This window comes from Raphanus sativus, chromosome 5 (genome assembly GCF_000801105.2).
Source record: "Raphanus sativus cultivar WK10039 chromosome 5, ASM80110v3, whole genome shotgun sequence".
NCBI classification, from domain to species: domain Eukaryota; kingdom Viridiplantae; phylum Streptophyta; class Magnoliopsida; order Brassicales; family Brassicaceae; genus Raphanus; species Raphanus sativus.
Window position 1 is genome coordinate 22698076 of NC_079515.1, and position 21350 is coordinate 22719425.

General features: G+C 35.9%; 6 protein-coding genes and 1 non-coding gene across 7 annotated transcripts; 6 read left to right on the top strand and 1 right to left on the bottom strand.

The window, feature by feature from the left end:
- Nucleotides 1–1595: 1595 nt before the first annotated feature.
- Nucleotides 1596–5357, top strand: LOC108863336 (sugar transporter ERD6). Its single transcript, XM_018637728.2, has 18 exons — nucleotides 1596–1983; nucleotides 2089–2151; nucleotides 2246–2335; nucleotides 2425–2484; nucleotides 2651–2716; nucleotides 2795–2860; nucleotides 3008–3083; nucleotides 3169–3233; nucleotides 3338–3430; nucleotides 3539–3619; nucleotides 3747–3831; nucleotides 3973–4016; nucleotides 4106–4168; nucleotides 4251–4310; nucleotides 4408–4461; nucleotides 4597–4656; nucleotides 4843–4957; nucleotides 5062–5357. The coding sequence occupies exons 1-18, from the start codon at nucleotides 1756–1758 to the stop codon at nucleotides 5184–5186; spliced, it is 1494 nt and encodes a 497-aa protein (XP_018493230.1). The 5' UTR covers nucleotides 1596–1755; the 3' UTR covers nucleotides 5187–5357.
- A 2230-nt stretch (nucleotides 5358–7587) lies between these two features.
- On the top strand, nucleotides 7588–7659 carry TRNAP-AGG (transfer RNA proline (anticodon AGG)). The gene has a single exon. It is a non-coding gene; the product is annotated as a tRNA-Pro (tRNA).
- A 60-nt stretch (nucleotides 7660–7719) lies between these two features.
- Nucleotides 7720–10420, top strand: LOC108805177 (cation/calcium exchanger 5). The gene is made up of 2 exons (XM_018577149.2): nucleotides 7720–8705; nucleotides 9462–10420. The coding sequence occupies exons 1-2, from the start codon at nucleotides 7875–7877 to the stop codon at nucleotides 10224–10226; spliced, it is 1596 nt and encodes a 531-aa protein (XP_018432651.2). The 5' UTR covers nucleotides 7720–7874; the 3' UTR covers nucleotides 10227–10420.
- A 1188-nt stretch (nucleotides 10421–11608) lies between these two features.
- Nucleotides 11609–13158, top strand: LOC108856648 (nuclear transcription factor Y subunit C-9). The gene is made up of 3 exons (XM_057011199.1): nucleotides 11609–11769; nucleotides 12110–12825; nucleotides 12905–13158. Exon 2 carries the CDS (start codon nucleotides 12113–12115, stop codon nucleotides 12806–12808), a length of 696 nt encoding a protein of 231 aa, XP_056867179.1. The 5' UTR covers nucleotides 11609–11769; nucleotides 12110–12112; the 3' UTR covers nucleotides 12809–12825; nucleotides 12905–13158.
- A 195-nt stretch (nucleotides 13159–13353) lies between these two features.
- Nucleotides 13354–15761, top strand: LOC108837239 (amidase 1). The gene is made up of 8 exons (XM_018610300.2): nucleotides 13354–13514; nucleotides 13598–13750; nucleotides 13848–13972; nucleotides 14351–14476; nucleotides 14558–14740; nucleotides 14831–15147; nucleotides 15346–15480; nucleotides 15548–15761. Exons 1-8 carry the CDS (start codon nucleotides 13405–13407, stop codon nucleotides 15662–15664), a joined length of 1266 nt encoding a protein of 421 aa, XP_018465802.2. The 5' UTR covers nucleotides 13354–13404; the 3' UTR covers nucleotides 15665–15761.
- Nucleotides 15762–15888: 127 nt separating this feature from the next.
- On the top strand, nucleotides 15889–20580 carry LOC108859445 (putative UDP-glucuronate:xylan alpha-glucuronosyltransferase 5). Its single transcript, XM_057011201.1, is given in 6 exon segments — nucleotides 15889–16251; nucleotide 17634; nucleotides 18261–18828; nucleotides 19188–19303; nucleotides 19306–19653; nucleotides 19915–20580. Coding segments are annotated over 6 exon segments (1704 nt in total). The 5' UTR covers nucleotides 15889–16063; the 3' UTR covers nucleotides 20398–20580.
- On the bottom strand, nucleotides 16498–18215 carry LOC130512824 (ABC transporter C family member 12-like). Its single transcript, XM_057011200.1, has 4 exons — nucleotides 17853–18215; nucleotides 17147–17280; nucleotides 16993–17072; nucleotides 16498–16890 (listed from the first exon to the last, which is right to left on the bottom strand). The coding sequence occupies exons 2-4, from the start codon at nucleotides 17240–17242 to the stop codon at nucleotides 16707–16709; spliced, it is 360 nt and encodes a 119-aa protein (XP_056867180.1). The 5' UTR covers nucleotides 17243–17280; nucleotides 17853–18215; the 3' UTR covers nucleotides 16498–16706.
- Nucleotides 20581–21350: the final 770 nt, after the last annotated feature.

Sequence of the window (21350 nt, forward strand, 5' to 3'; positions counted from 1 at the left end):
GCAGTCCAGATCATTTCTTCAACACTAAAGTATGAACTCATATCTGTATAGGTGTTCAGCAGCAATGTGACTTAGCTTCGTGCAACATGTGGATTGAACGTGATACGTGTTATCGTTTGAGCCTGTCTCTTTACCACCCTACCACATTATCCCGGACTTCCTTTAGGGTTTTAGAATATAAATGAATTGATATACAGCTAGAAGGAAGGAACTGTTTGTAAATGGATTCAGTTTGTACAAAACCAGGCTTTAAATTCTCATCCAGTAATTGAATCTCACTCACGTTAGGAGACCATAAGAAACATCTATGTGAAAAGGGAAAAAAACATCTATGTGCAAACGTGGGTGCCCACATAAAAGGGTGGACGAGATGATTTTGGTCCCTATTAATCAGGCCACTTGTGTACTTGCAACTCTTTTTCTTTAGTTTGAAAAAGATGAAAAAACATGCATGTATTGGTTAATTTAATGTATAGCCAAGATGAACCTTCCTTTCGTATCCTTTTCTCTATAGTGATTAGTGAAAAAGATGGAAAGATCAACATGCACGTATTGGCTTCTGGTAAGGTTTTTAGGTATCCTTTTCTCAATAGTGAAAAAGCTGAACAAAACAATGCGTTTATTCCTTGATGAATTTTTTCAAAAAAAAAGTATCCCTTAATGAAGCCAACATGAACCTTCCTTTCCAATTGTTTATTTCAGTTCTATCCAGTAAAACAAAGGACCCACATAGAACGCCAAAGCAATATAAAAGTTTAAATTAATAATTTGTTGGGTCAAGATATTACTATTAGATCAGTCAAATTTGTCGAGATTTTGATCAATTCCAATTTATTTATGCGAGAAATGCATGGATCAGCTTTGTGGTTTGCGATTCTTTGGCTGTACATAGAGAATAGTCAAATAAATAAAGTAAAATAACAAAAGATGGTCGACCAGGGAAACAAAGTTGCAGCGACGTTTCAATTCTTCGATAATTGATAACGACAAAGATTTTTGGTTTATTTGCCCATAACAATGACTACTTTATTCAACAAAAATGTCTATAATTCCTTCCCTAGTTTTCCTTGGTAAAAGAAAACCGGTAAATGTTGTTTTTAATCAGTACGTACGTAAATATTTTCTGAAAGTAACAATTTACATATGTCATGAACATATACTCATAAATAAAGATAGAGACATATTAAAACTACCTCTGTACAAACAGATTCTTAAAAGTATGAGCAAAAGAAACCATGGAAAAGAAAATTCAAACCTATAGTCAAGTTCAATGTAGATGACTGAATAAAAAAAACTAAACTATCCAATAAAATAAATTAAGATTGTAAACAATAAAGAGATATTGCTTTGAGTCGCCAACCATCTCATAAAATCTATGGGGGTCGACCTATTCTAAATTTCTAATAATATTTAACAAAATGCCACTACAAATTTAATAAAGTGAAACTAAGCTAGCACAGTTTGATCGACAAAGAGTACACGACCAAGTCCACTGAATATTAAAAAAGTTGTGCTAGATAATAAACCCCTTTTAAAAATGATTGTGTGACGTGTTATATAATATTCAAACTGTCCAAGTAGACGAGAATCCAAATACTCAATTTGCATATAAGAAGAACCTCTCAAGAAACTGCGAAGTCCTCACAACTCGACTTTTCTTTTATATCAGCTTACTCTGATTGTATCTTCTCCTTCTTCAAAACAAAGATAGAACAAAAATAAAATAAAAAGAAAGTAAAGAAAAAAGGTTCTGGAATGGAGAGACAAAAAAGCATGGAGAAAGGGTTACTGAGGAAGAGCTTAAGCATACGAGAGAGAAAGTTCCCAAACGAAGAAGCTTTTCTTGAATCAGGATTATCCAGAAAATCCCCCAGAGAAATTACTAAGAAAGCTCAAAACGACGATGGTGAATGTCGTGTTACTGCTACTGTTTTCTTTAGCACCTTTGTTGCCGTCTCTGGCTCCTTCTGCACCGGTTGTGGCGTGAGTCATCATTTTTCTGTTCAACCGGTTCAAACCCGGTTTATAGATTAACCATCCGGTTTTCACTGAACCAGCTTAATTGATTTGGATATTTTGGTTTCGTAGGCGGGTTTCTCATCGGGTGCGCAATCAGGGATTACCAAAGATTTATCTCTCTCAGTTGCAGAGGTAAATATATATTATTACTGCTCATTTTTTTCTTTAAAATTAAAGTAAATTGTGAGTTTGGCTTGTAATTTTACCGTCTTTGTTGCTCATGCAGTACTCAATGTTCGGGTCGATTTTGACACTAGGCGGTTTGATTGGTGCAATATTCAGCGGTAAAGTCGCCGATGTCTTGGGAAGAAAGCGGGTAAGATAGCTTACGCATTTCGGTTTGGTTTGACCGGTTATATAATCTATCTACCTAACCAGTTTCTACCACTTTTTTATGAAAAACAGACAATGTTGTTTTGTGAAGCCTTCTGCATCACAGGCTGGCTTGCTGTCGCATTGGCGCAGGTTTGTTTCTAGTTTCTACCTTCTACTTGTTGTTTGTCACTTTGTCTTGTTTATTATTCTCAAAAAATATATTTATTGTTTATTTCTGCGTTCCTTAGAATTAACTTTTTTTTTTGTAACACTCCTTAGAATTAACTTATTTTATATAAATATTCATATTTTGAAGGATGCATTATGGCTGGACTGTGGAAGATTGTTGCTTGGAATCGGCGTTGGTTTATTTAGCTACGTGGTAACTCCTATTATCCTAAATTCATTTTGACCACAAATGATAAAAGTATATACTTAAATGATAAATTACTTTATGTAGATTCCAGTCTATATAGCTGAAATTGCACCAAAACATGTCCGTGGATCGTTTGTGTTCGCCAATCAAGTACGTCTTCTTTTTTTTGCCAATCAAGTAGTTAACTTGGTTTATTTGACAGTTTAGGTTCTAACCAAATTAAGCAAACCGGTCCGACCTTGTTTGGTCCAGCGTTATGATTGGATTAAATATCATATGTTTTTGTTACAAATGCAGCTGATGCAAAATTGTGGCATTGCACTTTTCTTCATTATTGGCAACTTTCTGCCATGGCGATTATTAGCAATAGTCGGTAAGATTATTTCTACATAAATAATCTAAAGATTTACAATAGTTGAAATCGACTTAACATTATGGTTTTCTTTTATGTTGTCCAGGCTTTGTGCCTTGTGTGCTTCACGTCTTTTGTTTATTTTTCATCCCCGAATCTCCAAGGTGGCTGGTAAGTTTATTTATAACCAATCATATAACCGGTTTTGAAAGTAGGCCCGATTTTAAAATGGTTGTTTCGTATTTTCTGCTAATATCATGTTGTGCATATGTCAGGCGAAGAAAGGTCGTGATAAAGAGTGTCGATCTGCTTTGCAACGTCTTAGAGGATCTGACGTCGATATTTCTCGTGAAGCAAACACTATTAGAGTATGAAATTCCCATTAAAAAAAAAAGAAATTCCCATTTTAAAATAAGAAATACCATTAAAGTTTAATATGTTTTGAATTTCTTTTTATTATTATTATTCTTGTGCAGGACACCATAGAAATGTCCGAAGTGGATGGTGAATCTCGAATGTCTGAACTGTTTCAGAGACGATATGCATATCCGCTACTTGTAAGTATTTGAACCAAGAGAAAAAGTTTTCAATGAAATGTGACTTTTTAATTTAGAAAACACCATAGTTCAGTTGTATTTTAAACCATTTATTAAATTGTGTGGTGACATATACATGTGTATACAGATCGGAGTGGGCCTGATGTTTTTGCAACAATTGAGCGGGAGCTCTGGTGTAACCTATTATGCCAGTAGCCTCTTCAACAAAGGAGGTAACTTCATTTTCATATATAACACTTTTAAAATTTTAATCGACAGTGTGAACATTTCATGTGTAAACAGTGCAATCCATTTTTTCTAAATATATATTTTTTTAAATGGCTTTTTCTGAATATTTCATATTTAACTTTCAGGATTTCCAAGTGCTATTGGCACGTCTGTAATAGCTACGATCATGGTAAGTTAATTTTCATGATAAAAAGTTGCTTTATAATAGTAAACCAATTCCAATATGAAAAATGAAATAGTTATACGATTATTTTTTAGGTTCCGAAAGCAATGTTGGGAACAATTATAGTCGATAAACTGGGGAGGAGAACACTCCTAATGGTTAGATCTACTCTATAATTAATCAAATATTATTAAACTTGAGTTTTTCTTCATTCAAATATTTTTATATTAATTTGAACAGGCTTCTTGTGCTGCGATGGGTTTAAGTGCTTTGCTCTTGAGTGTTTCCTATGGGTTCGAGGTGATTTTAAGTCTGCTATATTCACATTTATATTAATTATAAATATGCAACATTCTAAGCTAATTATTGTCTTCAAAACTTTTTCAATTCTGAGCAGTCATTTGGAATTCTCCCAGATCTCACTCCCATCTTTACTTGCATTGGCGTATTGGTAATAACCCTTTTTTAAAAAATACTAGTTATAAATAGAACATATAACAAATGTTTCTAGCTTATACTTTAATTTGTATTAGATTAACTTCTTTTTCTGCTGATTAGTTTAGTTTGTAATTTATAAAACGTATAGGGTCACATTGTGGCATTTGCGCTGGGGATGGGAGGACTACCCTGGATTATAATGGCTGAGGTATTCCACCACTAATATTTTATGTTTCTATTTTATATTTGATATTTCTCCTATTTTAATAATTCAATAGTATGAAAGTATATCATAATGATTTGCACTAGTGTCGCCGTTGAATCATAGATTATAGTATGTAAGTCCGGAGAATGTGTGTTGCGAGCTAATAGGTTAATTTTATTTTGTTTGCAGATATTTCCCATGAATGTGAAAGTATCAGCTGGAACCTTAGTTACCGTAACTAATTGGTTATTTGGATGGGTTATCACATATACCTTCAATTTCATGCTAGAGTGGAATGCATCAGGTAAATACTTAGATATAAATATGTAATAGTAATAACTAGTTACTATTATGATTATAATTTCTTTAATGGTGACTAATTATCTTTTTTTTGTTCATTTTCTCAAGGAATGTTCTTCATCTTCTCGATGGTCTCCGCCTTTTCGATTGTATTTATATACTTTCTGGTACCGGAGACTAAAGGTCGATCTCTTGAAGAAATACAAGCGTTGCTCTCCAACTCTGTACAATAACTTGTCCTTTTGGGGGTAAAATGATCATATAAATCGGTTATTTTAACTGATTAGAAATTGATTGTTATGATTAGTGTGCGTTTGAATGAGATTTGTGTATGGATTGAGTTTTGAATGTGAAAATGGCAACAATCATTTGTATATGGCAATGTTACAATACGTATTCTGGCACGCTGTACGAAAATCACATGCAACGTTACCTAATTTCTCATAAAAAAACGTTAAAACACCTAAGATGATAATGACTCAAACCACGTTAATCAACCATTACTATTTGATCACTTAAAAATAACGTTTAAATTCAACCTTTGATAGACTCAAATATAAGCTTGAGTGATGTGAATTTACGGAAAAGAAATTAAAAGCCCACACGTTTAGACAACACACTTATAGTTACTTGAAAACGAAACTGATACAATATCAACTTTATTTGAAAGATTGCAAATCATGCAAAGGCAATGTAGTAGTTGCCTTTGGTAAACACTGACTACTAGACAATTCTGCTTTTGAAAAATAAATCTGATATCAAATTTCCAACCAAATCCATAAACAAGCTATGTTTACTTTAAATCCTCAAGTTGAACTAATTTTAGGGTATGATTGGTAAGAGTCGTGATTTCATTTTTGACTGTGAAATATTGACTGTGAAATATTTTTAGGTACTTGTTTCTGCAGAGAAATTGTAAATAAATTGTAAATACATAAATTTAAAGAAGTGCTGTAACTTTTAAAAAAGAGCTGTAAATTTTTTAAAAAATACAAATCAAGATTGGTGTAGATTTAGTGCTGTACAAATAAATGAATTGTAGAAAACACTCACAACTAGTACCAATCACACTCTTAATAAATGGAAAAACGGTGTAGACTAATAAACATACAAAGTAAGTAAGGGAGTTATTTGTAAGTGAATTTTCATTAACTTTGAAATTTTTGAAATTCTATTGTTATTGGTTATTAGATTTCAAAAATCGTAATAGAATTGATTGTTAGTGGTTTAATAATTTTCAAAATCTATTCAAATTTCTTATTATACAAAAAGTTTTGTTGTTATTGATTTTTTAATTCTAACTAAATCTATTGCTATTGGAGATGAATTCTATTCATTTTTATTCATAAAGTTTAATTTTCAAAATATCATATGTATCCATGTGATTTTCAAAATTCATGTAATAACTCTTACCAAATATCTACTGCACTTTAAATCCAAATTATGTCCAAAACTATAAATCATTACATTTTATATACTTTTAAATTTTTAATATATAATTATATTTAGATTGTTATTATCATTTTTGAATATATATTTATATATTGGTATGACGTCTAGATTATGTAGAACACATACGGAGTCCAGTATGACGTCTAGAAATTCCATTAACTAAGCCTTTGGATTATCAAGAAAACTTGTTTTATATATAGAGTAATAAGAAAGTTATGATCAAATTTTTTAATAAATTTTTTTTTGATAATCTAAATTCATAAAAATCTATGTCAATTTATAGAAATTATGATCAAATCTTATAAGTCAATGTATACATATATTCACAATCCACGTAATTTTTAAAATCTAACAACTCATAAAATTTACAAACTCTATATAAATTCTATCTTCCAATAATATCCTCTAAATTGCCTTCTTGAGATTCTGGTCACATTTGGTCAAGAGATAGTAATCATCTATCTCTCCACTATAAAACCAAAATCTTATGTTGCACAAAAAAAAATCTAATAGAAATCTAAAACGACAAGAGGTAGATAAAAAAAGGTAAACGATAAGTAAAACACTCACTCATAGCTACTACATTAGTGTTTTACTTCATTCGAAAGGTTTCTTGGAGTCCTTATGGAGAGACGTGAACACAGTGCCGGTTTTTGACTATGGTAACAGAGGCAATGGCCTTTGGGTCTATGGATCCACAATTTTTTGGTGTGATTTTAGTAATAAGAAAATGCCCAAGTTAATTTGCTAAGGACCAAATAGCTAGTAATTTTATAACAAAAAAAAAAAGAAAACCATAATACCTACACATATGTGTGTATTGTCTTTTCGTATTTAAAGGAACTCATACCTCTTTTTTCTATTTTTTTCAGGTTACTGAAATTTGTTTGGTTAAACTTAAAAAATGAAATGAAAAAAGTTGAAAGAGATGTTTAAAATAGGGCCTATATTTCTATGTTTCAGTCAAGGATATTAAATAGTTTAAGACAGTCCTGGGTGTGGACATAAACATGCGTAAAGTGGATCCATCAGCTAAACATAGTGATCATGGCTGACATCTCGTGTGTTGTTATTGAAATGGACTGGGTCAAGTGGAAGGTGGAAAAGAGTTCGGGTGATTCCAAAGCAAAGCGTGCGAGAGTAAATAATTTTATTTAGGAGAGTAAAAGAACACAAACAAAAGGGCATTTGGTCTAGTGGTATGATTCTCGCTTAGGGTGCGAGAGGTCCGGAGTTCAATTCTCCGAATGCCCCTTGTTATATTTTTATCTTTTTCAAACAAAGTCCACCGGAGTCAGTTTCCCAACGATATTTTATTTATTTATAAATTTTATTTCGATTTCACGCGGAAGAAAAAAAAAAAGAAACTTTATTTGATTTGAGCAATCAGATCTCGTCGTCGAATCGAATCGAATCATTGCAAACTTCAAATCGGAAAGCTAACCGTCTCGGAGACCACTGTGAATGGCATGGAACTGATCTCATCATCAACAATCACAAACTCAGCTCTCTGCTTAACCCTAATCTCCACCCTCACCTTCTTCCTCCTCCTCCTCCACACTCCCACTCACCATCATCATCACCGCTCTCTCCTCGCCGCGAATCACACCTCCTCCTGCCTCTCCTCCCGATCCCACGACAATGACTACCTCTCCCTCCACTTCTGCGTCTTCAACGAAAACCTCCTCCTCACGATCCCCTCCCTCTCCCTCCTCGTCCTCCTCCACTTCCACATCCTCATCACCACCGCCCAGTCCCACTTCTCCCTCGTCACCACCAAGCTCGCCGATCGCCTCTCCCTCTCCCCCAGCATGGCCGCCGTCACTCTCCTCGCCCTAGGCAACGGCGCCCCCGACGTCTTCGCCTCCGCCGCCGCCCTCCGCGGCGGCCAGTACCGGACGGGGTTCGGAGCCATCCTCTCCGCGGGGACCTTCGTCTCGGCTTTCGTCGTCGGGTTCGTCGCGATCCACGCCGCGCCGTTCAGCGTCGACGCGGCGTCGTTCGTGAGGGATGTGATGTTTTATCTGGTGGGCGCTTCGTTCCTGTTCTATGTGTATCTGAGTGGGGAGATATTCGTGTGGCAGGCCGTTGGGTTTGTTGGGTTTTATGTTTTCTTCGTGGGCTTTGTGTTTTGGATGGATTTTGGGACTAGTGTTGTTGAGAAAGGGAAGGTGGTTGTTAGTGAGGAAGAGAAAGACTTTTTGAGAGTTGAGATTGGTGGTGGTGGTGGTGGTTCTCTTGAGAGCTTTAAAGCTGAGAAAGAACATCGGTTTTCCGGAGTTTTGAGGCTTTATGGAAGGGTAAGTTTGTTTGATCACAATGCTGGAGATTGTATGGTGTAGTGGAATCTGATGTTGCTGAGTTTAAGATTATGTGTGTTTTAAAGGGTTTGATGTTATGATGAAAGTCTCTTTGCTACTTTTGTGAATGAACATTGTAAGCGGTTTAAGCTGGATTGTTGTAGCTGCGTTAATAACACAGCTCATGAACAATCGTAGATTAGAGAGCTAACATGTTAAAAAAGCGGTTGGGGAAATTGAGTTTGTGGTATTCTTGATTTGGTAGTCTTCTCCTTTTAACCTGTGAGCTTCTTTTGTTGTATCACATTGCTGGGAATTGTATGGTAGCTTCATCTTAAGCACTAGCTGTGAAATCGTTAGATTGCTTGATAATTAGTCTTTGATTTTAGTTTGTGAATGCGCATTTGTAAGTAGTTTAAGCAGTTTCAACTCGATTCTAGCTGTGTTAACGGCTCAGGAACAGTCGTCCACTCGTGTAGCTAGACATGTTAAAAAGTAGTTGGTGAGAGTGAGTTTGTGGCGTGCTGGATTTGTTTATAGTTAGGTGATTGGAGATAGCTCGAGAGTCGCTAATCAAAACTCTCTATGGGGTGTAATTTGGAGTTCACCGGTTTTGAATTTTGATCTTATCCGGTTACTGTAGTTTACTTTCTCTGTTAGACTGCATAATGCTGATAAGTTTGAGCCTTGACATCTTAAATTTGATTTTACGACTGATCAGGTTATCTGATTTTGCTTTCACTGTTATGACTGCAGATATCAAGGATGTGGGAGACTCCTGTATCAGTTCTTTTGTTGCTCACGATACCAAAAACTTCTCCTTCTGAATGGTCCAGGTTTTACCGTTCTGCCAACATTATCTTCTGCCCTCTTACCCTTTTGTACGCTTGCAACTCATTTGTACCCCTAAACCATCCAATCTCATTCCTCTTTCCAAACACCCATCTCCCACTTTGGACTGTCGTTCTCTTCATGACCTCTTCCCTCGCTTTCCTTCACTTCACCATCGAAAAACAACCCCCCAAAACCGAGCAAATGCCTGTCATCGTTGTAGCTTTCGTGATGAGCGTTTTCTGGATATCGACAATCGCTGGTGAGCTCCTCAACTGCCTGGCTGCGCTTGGAACCCTCCTTGAACTGCCCCCGGCGCTCCTTGGTCTAACCGTTCTTGCGTGGGGAAACTCTGTCGGCGACCTTGTTGCCGACGTTGCAGTGGCAAAGGCGGGTCGACCAGCAATGGCCATGGCCGGTTGCTTTGCGGGTCCGATGTTTAATATGCTTGTTGGACTTGGGACAGCCTTGGTGATGCAAACAGCTAATGTGTATCCAAAAGCTTACGAACTTGGATTCCACGTTGGTATTGTGATCGCTTTCGTCTTCTTGTTGCTTAGTCTAATGGGATCACTGCTGGTTATAACCTGGTCTAGATTCCGAGTTCCGAGGTTCTGGGGGATCTGTCTTGTAGGACTCTATGTAGTCTTCACGTTTGTTAGTTTGATCATCGCCACATTTTCAACCTGATCATATACTCAAATCTTGGATCAACGAAAGATTTCACTGTTGTTGTTGTTGTTGTGATCATTTGTGAGGCAGATTAGGAAAGTTTGATAGATAGGTTAAATACATGTGAAGAGCAAAGAATATGCATATGATTTTTTGGGAGAAGATTGTATTCCTATTTTCAGAAAGTTAATAACAAACAAATATTCATAGTTCATACTACATTCGGTTAAGTATATTTGATTGTAATATATTTTATACATGATTTATGTATAAACCACACATTTGAGAGGTAATCTATGTTCTCAAAACCGGTTTAGACAATAATCTCATACTATAAAACTAGGTGTTTTGCCCGCACATGCGGGCATAAATTTCTTATAAATAATTATTAGTTTATGTCTTATTAATCTAAAACCAGTATAATAAATTATTATTTATGTTTTTAAATAGTTAAATCAAACATCAAAATATTTATATATGTCAAATACTTTTAATCAAAATATATACTTATTATTGTGTTAAGTTTTTTTAAAGCACTCATATCTTAGATATAGTTTAGAAAATATATTTATATTTTTTGGTTGACTAATATTTAATAATAAATTGTTTTGTATCTTAATTTTTTTTAACTTTTATAATAAAAATATTGTTTTCAGATAAGCACAAAAAAGAATATATATAGAAGAATTATCTTTTTTTGATAATTCTAAATATTATTTTGTAATCAGTTATTTAATATAGCATATAACATATAAATTTTATATCATTAAAATAAATTAGTGAATAGTTAGAAACTAATAATAAATTAGTAACCTATCTAAAAGTCTAAAACTTAATAAAAATATGACAAATAAAAAAGCTAATATAACATATAAATTTAATATTAATAAAATAAAATTCATTTTTATTTATATAGAATATTCATCAAGACTATTATTTTAAATTAATGATTTAGTGACTCAGCTCAAAACAAATATTACATCAATGATAATTAGCTTAAACTTAATAAAAATATGACAAGTAATCAAAATTAGCTAAAATCATGGAGAACATGACAAATAAACAAAATCAATTCATAAATAATAGTATAGATATCTAACTATAGCCTATAATTTCTTTACACATTGTAAATATTTATTTATTTTTCACTTCCAAGTTCCAACATACTTTTTTCGATATTTACAAGAATGTAACTGTTTATTTGATTTTCTTAATTACAGTGTGTAAACTACTAATCGAGTCAAAAGAGTAATAATTAATTAAATTAAATTAAATTACATAATAATAATAATAATAAGAAAACAAAGCATGATCTGACAAGGCTACAAGAATCTAGACGAAAGCCCAACGCTTGACACGACACCCATCCTCTTAAAAGCCTTTTTCTACTTACTCCCTTTCTCTTCTCTCCTCTTCATTGTTAAAGTCGAAAAAGGGGGAAAAGCAGCAAAAACCCTAAATTAAAACAACAAAATCAAAAAAGATTAAAAAACCAGATCTTCACGCTCTTCTCCTGCATCAACAACCTCGAGATTCTCCTCCGCAAATCCACCCTCAGAAGGTCACTCTCCTTTCCCGATCTCGTTCTTTCTCTAATCTGTTCTGTTCTCGCATATGTTTAATGAAAATCGTCACATGGCATGGTTGCTGTAGGAAAGCTTCTTACTTTGCTGTCTGTCTGTATCGAAAGAGATTAACTTTATGGGTTCTAATAAGTAGATTTTGATCTAAAATACATAAAGCTGGAGTCTTTCATACTTACTGCTGTTTTAGATCTTCTGGGTCGATTCTCAAATTTTGATTAAACTATATATTATATAAGTCTGGTTAGATGTTCGATTGAAAAAGCTATTAAACAGATCAAAAGTTTATGTCTTTTATGTTTTGTTTGTTTCTGGTAGAGAATGGATCAACAAGAGCATGCACAGTCCGGAGCCATGAACTACGGCTCAAACCCATACCAAACCAACCCCATGACCACCACCGTAGCCGGCAGCGCGGGCCCCGCAGCACCTCCCGGGCAGCTAGGGTTCCACCAGATCCATCAGCAGCAGCAGCAGCAACAGCTGGCTCAGCAGCTCCAGGTCTTTTGGGAGAACCAGTTCAAGGAGATTGAGAAGACAACCGATTTCAAGAACCACAGCCTTCCCCTCGCCAGGATCAAGAAGATCATGAAGGCCGACGAGGACGTGCGTATGATCTCCGCCGAGGCGCCCGTCGTGTTCGCGAGGGCATGCGAGATGTTCATCCTGGAGCTGACGCTCAGGTCGTGGAACCACACGGAGGAGAACAAGAGGAGGACGCTGCAGAAGAACGATATCGCGGCTGCGGTGACTAGGACCGATATCTTTGATTTCCTTGTGGACATTGTTCCGAGGGAGGATCTGAGGGATGAGGTCTTGGGGAGTATTCCGAGAGGGACTGTTCCCGAGGCTGCTGCTGCTGGATATCCGTATGGATACTTGCCTGCTGGAACTGCTCCGATAGGGAACCCGGGGATGGTTATGGGTAACCCCGGTGGTGCATACCCACCTAACCCTTACATGGGTCAACCAATGTGGCAGCAACAGGGACCTGATCAAACTGACCAGGAGAATTAAACTTTGGCAAAGAAACTGTGAGTTTTCCAGCTTCTTTTTTAGAGCTAATGATAGTGTCTTTTAAGCTCATAGTATCTTTGTTATGTTTTTTTGCAGAGCTCTGGAATTAAGAAAGGAAGGGAGACTTTTAGAGAAGAAAATGAAAGGAACATATCAGAAGAATTTCAAATCAGTGTGGTAGAAGAAGAATCTAAGTCTTTGTTTTATGTCTGTCTATTCAATCCTTTCTTTAAGGAAAAAAATTAGGGATGAACGAGAAGAAGACTGTATAAAACTATTACTCTGTAAGGGAACAAGTGTGTGGTTTGACAAGGTTTTTTATTTCTATGTTATTGTCTCTTTTATCTTTATCATATTTCTCTTCCCATATAAACCACAAAAAAAGTGCTTGATTTCAAGTATTTCATTGAAACAGTTTGGTATTTGAAACAATTATTAAATGGAAATAAAATAGTGAAAACAATAAAAGAAAAAAACAAGTAGAAGATGACCTGGCAATTTTATCCCGGTTTGTATTTTGATTAGCTTTATCCATAAGAAGCTTTACTTGGTCATTCTTTGCCTTGCGTGACTTGAACACTGAAGCTACTACAGTGATGGCGATGAGTAATAATTATGGAGCTTTCATTGAGAAATCTACAATCTCTCCAACGGCCTCTTCCTCGTGTCCTTCTCTAAAGGGTCTTACCTTCGCCATCAAAGACATGTACGGTATCTATATTAATTCACAACTTGTTCCTCTGCCCCTGTTTTCTTGTGTATTGATCTGAGCATTTTGGTTCAAACCAGCTTTGATGTGGAAGGACGTGTGACCGGTTTTGGTAACCCGGATTGGTTAAGGACTCATTCAGCAGCTACTTCCACAGCTCCTGTAGTTTCATCTCTCTTGGAAGCTGGTGCCACTTCTTTGGGTATTACCATTATGGATGAAATGGCATACAGGTCTTTACTAATATTTCACTTCAAACCGATTTTAGATTCTATAAAATAAAACCAACTGTGGTTAGGTTTTTTGCGTTTCTTGGCCATGAATTTACAGTATAAACGGAGAAAATGCGCACTATAGGACTCCGGTAAACCCAGTTGCTTCAGATAGAGTCCCTGGAGGATCTTCAAGTGGCTCGGCTGTAGCTGTAGGTGCCGGTCTTGTTGACTTTTCAATCGGTGAGTATGTTCTAGGCTATGCATTCGGATTTAAGGCTCGAGTTATTCGGGTTGAAATGTTTAGGACTAGTTCGAAGCTGAATATTTTCTGATTGGATTGGTTCAGTAATGTCAGGTTCGGTAGAATTTATGTTTTTTTATAAAACCCAAAACATGACCGAATTAAAAATAGTTCGGATTAGGTTTGTGTTTTTAAAAATAATCCAAAAACTTAAATTAAGCCCAAAAACTAAATTTTTTTTGGATAATTTATTTTTTAGAATAATTTTTTTACTTATAAAATATATTTATATATTTGTAGTTATTTTAAAATTATTTTTTGAAACAAAAATTAAAATTAATTAATATAGGTAAATGCTCTGTTTTTTCATCAAGCAGGAACTGATACTGGAGGAAGCATACGAGTTCCGGCATCTTACTGTGGTATTTTCGGTTTTAGACCATCACATGGAGTTGTTTCCACTGTCGGAGTTACTCCAATGGCTCAGAGCTTCGACACAGTTGGTAAATACAAGTAAAAAAACCTACATGTTATGACTTATGAGTTAAACACTGTCTACTTGATATAGGCATTTGTCTCTCTAGGCTGGTTTGCTCGGGACACAGGTACTTTGAAACAGGTAGGCAGCGTTCTCCTGCAGCAGCCTGACTTGAACGCTACGGAACCAAGTCAACTGATTATTGCTGATGACTGCTTCAAGCTGTGTAGTGTACCACGTGATCTGTTGGTGCAACCTCTAGTTAAATCAGTGGACAAATCATTTGGAGGTAAAATGCATCAAATAAGAACTTAGTAGTTTTTTTTTTTGTTAATAAGGGAAGGCTTCTTGTTTCTTTATTACTCTGTTCTGTGTCAAGGCAACACTGTGATAAACAAGATGGATCTTGGAGAGTACATCCAAGAGAATGTTCCGAGCCTTAAGCATTTCATGACAAGTGAGACACAACAAGAGTTCTGTATCCCGTCTCTCATGGCTCTGTCGAGTTCAATGAGATTGTTACAGAGGTACGAGTTCAAGATGAACCACGGTGAATGGGTCTCGTCGGTGAAACCAGAGTTTGGTCCTGGAATATCAGAACGGATTGAGGAAGCTATAAGGGTGTCTGGCGAGAAGATTGACCTTTGCAGATTGGTTAAAACCCAACTTTTAACAGCTCTTTCAACTTTGCTTGGGGTACAAACTTCTTCCTATTTCTCCCAAAATTTATAACTTGTACAACAAAACACTTTAAGAGGATCAATGGACCAACTTTGGTCTGGATTAAATTAAATTAATTTCCAACCTAGAACTAACTTAAAATTCTTTCCCATTTCGGACGTGGAACTTTTACCAAAATATATTCATCTACTGAATATATAAATGGTTTTGTAGGATAACGGTGTATTGATGATTCCCACGGTACCAGGTCCTCCACCACATCTACAAGCTGATGTAGTTGCACTAGAGTCTTTCCGGAGCAGAGCCTTCAGCTTGTTGTCCATCGCTGGCGTCTCTGGATTGTGTCAGGTAACAACAACGTCAAATGTATTTCTTGTGGAGAAAGTTATGAACCTGTCTGGTTTTTCCTTGACAGGTGACCATACCATTGGGGCTGCACGAAAATCTTCCCATATCCGTCTCATTGGTGGCTAAGCATGGCTCAGATGGTTTTCTTCTCAGTCTTGTGGATTGCCTTTCGAAATTCATTTGATTTTCAGCGAAAATGTATGTTTTAGCATATCTTATTTGGTTTATGTCTGGTCACACCTCATCTTCTTTGCTTCCAACACTCGCCGTTTACATCTCTAGTCACTGACCAGTTTAAATATATATATATATATATATATCCACAATAATGGTAAGACTATTTCTACAATTATAACACGGGCCTAACTTGCGCATGGAAGCTAATAACATTCGCAGACTCACCTAACCAATTGACTTTCATGCATCTTAAAGCTCGTGCTGACAACCTCACAGCCAAGATATCGCACATTTACCTGTATTACTGTATATACACTTTTCATATACTTACATGTATCTCTCAGATTATTAGTATATAAATGCATGTTTTAATGTTTTAAGAGCATATAGAGTGTAAGGGGAAAAAATGGGGTTAAAAATCAAAAATAAGAGTAGGAGGATCTTGATGTTTTATCTAACCCTAATGTCCTTTTCGTTTTTGGGTTTGGTAGTAACGTTTAAACCTTTGTTCCTTCTCAACCCCATGATCAGTTCTCCATCGATAGTTGAGATTCGTTACTCTTTACCAACGCAAGTTAACCGGATCCCGAGATGGTTCCAACTAGGGATGTTGTATTGGGTTGCCCAACCCAACCCAACCCTATTTAGTTTAAGCCCAAACCAAAGTGGCCCTAACCCTTTTAGAACCCATGATATTATTTTTATTAGGGCTAAACCCTTTCAACCCATTTTGAGCCCTTTAATTTTTTTTTATGTAAACACATTTTTTCTGTAATTTCTTACAAAATTATATGAAAATTAAATCAAAAATAAAGTTAAATCAAAGTTTTGAGTCATATAAATAGTAAGAAATTTCACATTATTGATTGTCACAAAATACGTTTAAAAGTTTGAAGCAAACCACAACACTAAACAAGTTTCAAGTCATATTCAAATAAATAAAGTCTTTCACATATTCTTTGCTCGTTGAAGACTGCAACAACCAGATTTACTCTATAGTCTCTACCTTCCACAACATCTTTGCCAGCAACCAAACACTCAGGATCAACCTATAAGTAAAGAATAAATAAATTAAATACCTGCTGAGCAACGTGAGCATCTAAAGCACTCAAAGGATCGTCGAATATGTAAACATCTGAATTTGAGTAGACTGCCCTAGCCATTGACATTCTCTGCTTCTGCCCTCCGCTGATATTCACCCCCACGTTCTCCAATCTCTGTAAGATCACGTCCCTGAATAAGCCAAACTCAGCAAGTTACTAAGAAATGTCAACACACCAAGTGCATGTTATGTAAAGCCTTTTCATTCCCACTTAACCGGAAGCAAATCAAGACCTGAGTAATGCAGTCACTTCAATAGCTCTCCAGTATCTTTCCGGTTCAAAATCCGAACCAAATATAATGTTTTCACGCACCTGCAAATACATATATGAAAGCTAAGCTGTAATCTTTTTGTTTCCAGAGCCGATGGGAAGTTAAGGTGACTCACAGTGGCATTGAAGATCCATGAAACTTGAGGAACATAAGCTACGGAGCCTCTAATAACAACGTTTGAGGTTTCACCATGAGACAACTCTCCCAACATTGCAGAGACAAGTGATGTCTTACCTTCTCCGGTTCCACCTACAATGGCAACCAAGCTTCTGCAGTCAGGCCCGGCTCTACCCCATGGCAACATGGGCAATTGCCATGGGTCCATGGGTCCAAATTTTTTTTTTGTGTTATTTTACTAAGTCTATTTTGTTTGTTAAATTATCTATGAGTTGGTAAAATTATAATTAAAAGGTCTATGATTAACTAAATCTAACTGAAATACAATAAAAAAAAAATTACCTTTCACTTTTCTCATTTTTTCATTAACAAAACCTAATTTACACACAAAAACTCATTTTCCAAAAAATATTTGAACACCACAATTTTTTTGTTTTAATTTAAAGAAATACAATAAATAAAAGTTGAATTTTTTTTTATTAAAGGGTCTTTATTTTATATTTTGCCTAAGGCAAAAAAAAAATTTAAGACGGGACTGTCTGCAGTGACTGACAACCAAAACTCTCAACGTTTAACTTGTGGTTGCTCTATTCCAATACTGATTGCTCAAAGTAAACACAGAGAACTACTAAACAAAATCCTATACGTGTTTTCTAATTAAGCACAGTTCTCTCTAACATATATGATCAGAAACAAATCCAAACCATGGAGCGTCGAGATCGGAGAGAGAGGCTGAGATGAAACCCACGAGCGTCGAGATCGGAGAGAGAGGCTGAGATGAAACCGCCGAGCTGAGGCGTCGAGAACGAAGAAGAAGCTGAGGCGAGATCGGAGAGAGAGGCTGAGATAAACCCACGAGCGTCGAGATCGGAGAGAGGGTGAGAGGCGTCGAGAGTGAGATCAGAGAGAGATTGAACGGCGTCGAGAAGATCAGAAGATATTTTCTAATCCAAAAATTAAAAGGGCTCAACCCTGTTAAAACCCATTATTTTTTAATCCAAACCTAAATGAACCCAATATAATTTACAGTTTAAACTTATGGGTTAGGGTATTTAAAATTTTTGATGGGCTGGTACTACCCTAACTTTTATAACCCAATACAACATCCCTAGTTCCAACTAATCAAGAACCATCTTCCGGAGAAAAAGATCAGAGTTGGTCTTCTCAATATCGAAGAAAACGAGCGTGAGAGGTACGAGGCAACGGGGACGTCGATCTTGGAGAACGTCCACGTGACGCTAGATCCTCTTCCGAAGAATCTGACGTGGGAGAGTTTATTTCCTGTGTGGATCGACGAGGAGCACAAATGGCACGCGCCAAAGTGTCCAGAGGTCCCTCTCCCTCGTATGGAAGGTTCTGATGCTGACGTGGACGTCGTCGTAGTAAAAGTGCCGTGCGATGGGGTTTCGGAGGATAAAGGGTTGAGAGACGTTTTCCGGCTACAGGTGAATCTGGCAGCAGCGAAGCTGGCCGTGGAGAGTGAGCGGAGGCACGTTGACCGGACGGTGTACGTTGTCTTTATCGGGTCATGTGGACCCATGCATGAGATCTTTAGGTGTGATGAGCGCGTAAGGCGCGTAGGGCAATACTGGTTGTATAGACCTAATCTAGAGAAGTTGAAGCAAAAGCTTGCCATGCCTGTTGGTTCTTGTCAGATTGCAACGCAGCTTGCTCAATTAGGTAACATTTTTTTTCTTTTTTTTTGGTAAACAATTAGGTAACATTTAGAAAAGCTTATATTTTCTAGCTTAGTTAGTATATAAAACTAGATTATAACTAGTAAAACTAGTAGTGTTTCAGAAAAAAAAAACTAGTAAATTGTAAAATTCCAAAAACAAATTGAGTGTAAAATGATTATTCTTATTATTCCTACCATATACCTTAGCTACTAAATCACCAAATCATCTTTACTGCTCTACTGTATTTTTTTCATATAATTATTTATTAGAATATATATATATGTATATATATATTATTAGAGTGTATGTCATTGGTATATATACTCTAACTTAACATGGTATTCTCATTACTTGTTAAAGATCAAGAAGCATGGAGACAAGAGAAGAACGAAACTCTCACATCAACAACCGCATTATCATCATCATCTGGTGCCCAACGTGTCGGCTACGTGACGTTACTCCACTCATCCGAGGTCTATACGTATGCGGGGCAATAGCCTTAGCACAAAGCATAAGACAATCTGGCTCAACGCATGACATGATACTCCTCCACGACGACTCCATAACCAACACATCTCGTATTGGCCTTAGCCGTGCCGGCTGGAAACTACGGCAAGTCAAGAGAATCCGTAGCCCTTTCTCCAAGAAGGGTTCTTACAACGAGTGGAACTACAGTAAGTTACGTGTGTGGCAAGTAACAGATTACGATAAGTTAGTGTTTATAGACGCAGATTTCATCATCGCCAAGAATGTTGATTATCTTTTCTCATATCCTCAACTTTCTGCTGCTGGCAACGACGAAGTCTTGTTCAACTCCGGAGTCATGGTAATGCTAATGCATCTAAACCGCAATATGCATTTTAAACATAATCAAAGCCGAATTTGAAATTTAGAAGACCCATAAATATTTTTAAGTTAATCTTTATGAAAGAATCGATAATTTGGAGGCTATACAAATACAACCTCTATATAATATCTTTTTAAGATTTTGGGGATCAAGGTGAATGTTTAAAACATGAATAAGGTTATAAAATTAAGGGAAACGTTATAAAACCTGATTGTAGATTGTAACAAATATTTTGGTCAGGTTCTGGAGCCATCAGCTTGTTTGTTCGAGGAACTGATGGCGAAGTCGTTCAAGATTAAGTCTTATAACGGAGGAGACCAAGGTTTTCTGAACGAATACTTTGTGTGGTGGCATAGGTTACCTAAACGTGTGAACACGATGAAGTTCTTCGGTGCTGAAAGCAAGAACGACCAAAGACGTCATCTCCCGGACAATTTAGAGGGGATACACTACTTGGGACTAAAACCATGGCTATGTTACAGAGACTATGATTGTAACTGGGACTTGAAATCGCGGCGTGTGTACGCAAGTGAGTCGGTGCATGAGAAATGGTGGAAAGTGTATGACAAGATGCCGAAGAAGTTGAGAGGCTATTGTGGTTTGACTCGTAAGATGGTGAAGAACATTGAGAAGTGGAGGAAAACCGCAAAGGTTAATGGTTTACCTGAAAGGCATTGGAGAATTCAAGTGAGAGATCCAAGGAAGAAGAACCTTCTTGATTAAGTCAGAGATAGCGTTTTGGAATTGATTTTGGTTGAGAGCTATGAGGGAAGTGAGAGTGATACTCCCTTCCTATCGACCGCTAATGTGGTTCATAATTGATAAACCATTAATTAAAACGATGTATACACATAATTGTTATTTTTAGATGTACATGTATTATTTATTGAGTTATTCTTGGGTTTACTCCCTAAGGTGAACCTCTAGGTTCACCAACCAATAGTGTTTGAGTATATGATATTTGATATCTTTTAAAAAGGGAAACTTATTGAATTTCTAATTAGATTAAAATAAAAATATAAATACATAAAAATAGTAATAGTTACAAAAAAATAAATAAATTAATATTATTAAGTTTTCACTAAAATACTAAACCCTATACCCTAAATCCTAAACCCAAAAAATTTAAGTAAACCCTAAACTTTTTGATAAATCTTAAACCCTAAATCATAAATATTAAAAACTAAATCATAATAACACTAAACCCTAAATCCTAATCACTAAACCCTAAACCTTTGGGTGAACCCCGAACCCTTGGGTAAACCCCGAAACCTTGGATAAATCATAAACCTGTAAGTTCACCGACCAATATATATTGTTTGAGTTTATGATTTATCCAAAGGTTCAGAATTTTCCCAAGGGTTTAGGGTTTAGTGATTAGGATTTAGGATTTAATGTTATTAAAATTTAATTTTTAATATTTATGATTTAGGGTTTAAGATTTATTAAAAGGTTTAGGGTATACCTAAAAATTTACAGTTTAAGATTTACCTAAGATTTTAAGGTTTAGGATTTAGGGTATAGAGTTTAGTATTTTGTTGACAGCTTAACTATATTTATTTATTTTTTTTTGTAACTATTACTATTTTTATGTATTTTTATTTTTTATTTTCAAAATGTATTATAGTTTGGAAATTAAATTTGGGAAAATTTGGAAAAATGCCATCAAATGAGAT

Coding starts and splice junctions, on each gene's coding strand:
- LOC108863336 (XM_018637728.2), top strand. CDS start 1,756: ATGGAGAGACAAAAAAGCATGGAGAAAGGGTTACTGAGGAAGAGCTTA. Junction 4,311..4,407: donor GTGTTTCCTATGGGTTCGAG/GTGATTTTAAGT, acceptor AATTCTGAGCAG/TCATTTGGAATTCTCCCAGA. Junction 4,657..4,842: donor CCTGGATTATAATGGCTGAG/GTATTCCACCAC, acceptor TTTTGTTTGCAG/ATATTTCCCATGAATGTGAA.
- LOC108805177 (XM_018577149.2), top strand. CDS start 7,875: ATGGAACTGATCTCATCATCAACAATCACAAACTCAGCTCTCTGCTTA. Junction 8,706..9,461: donor TTTTGAGGCTTTATGGAAGG/GTAAGTTTGTTT, acceptor TTATGACTGCAG/ATATCAAGGATGTGGGAGAC.
- LOC108856648 (XM_057011199.1), top strand. CDS start 12,113: ATGGATCAACAAGAGCATGCACAGTCCGGAGCCATGAACTACGGCTCA.
- LOC108837239 (XM_018610300.2), top strand. CDS start 13,405: ATGGCGATGAGTAATAATTATGGAGCTTTCATTGAGAAATCTACAATC. Junction 13,973..14,350: donor TCTTGTTGACTTTTCAATCG/GTGAGTATGTTC, acceptor TTCATCAAGCAG/GAACTGATACTGGAGGAAGC. Junction 14,741..14,830: donor AGTGGACAAATCATTTGGAG/GTAAAATGCATC, acceptor TTCTGTGTCAAG/GCAACACTGTGATAAACAAG.
- LOC130512824 (XM_057011200.1), bottom strand. CDS start 17,242: ATGTTGGGAGAGTTGTCTCATGGTGAAACCTCAAACGTTGTTATTAGA. Junction 17,073..17,146: donor CATGGATCTTCAATGCCACT/GTGAGTCACCTT, acceptor ATGTATTTGCAG/GTGCGTGAAAACATTATATT. Junction 16,891..16,992: donor GAAGTGACTGCATTACTCAG/GTCTTGATTTGC, acceptor TGGCTTATTCAG/GGACGTGATCTTACAGAGAT.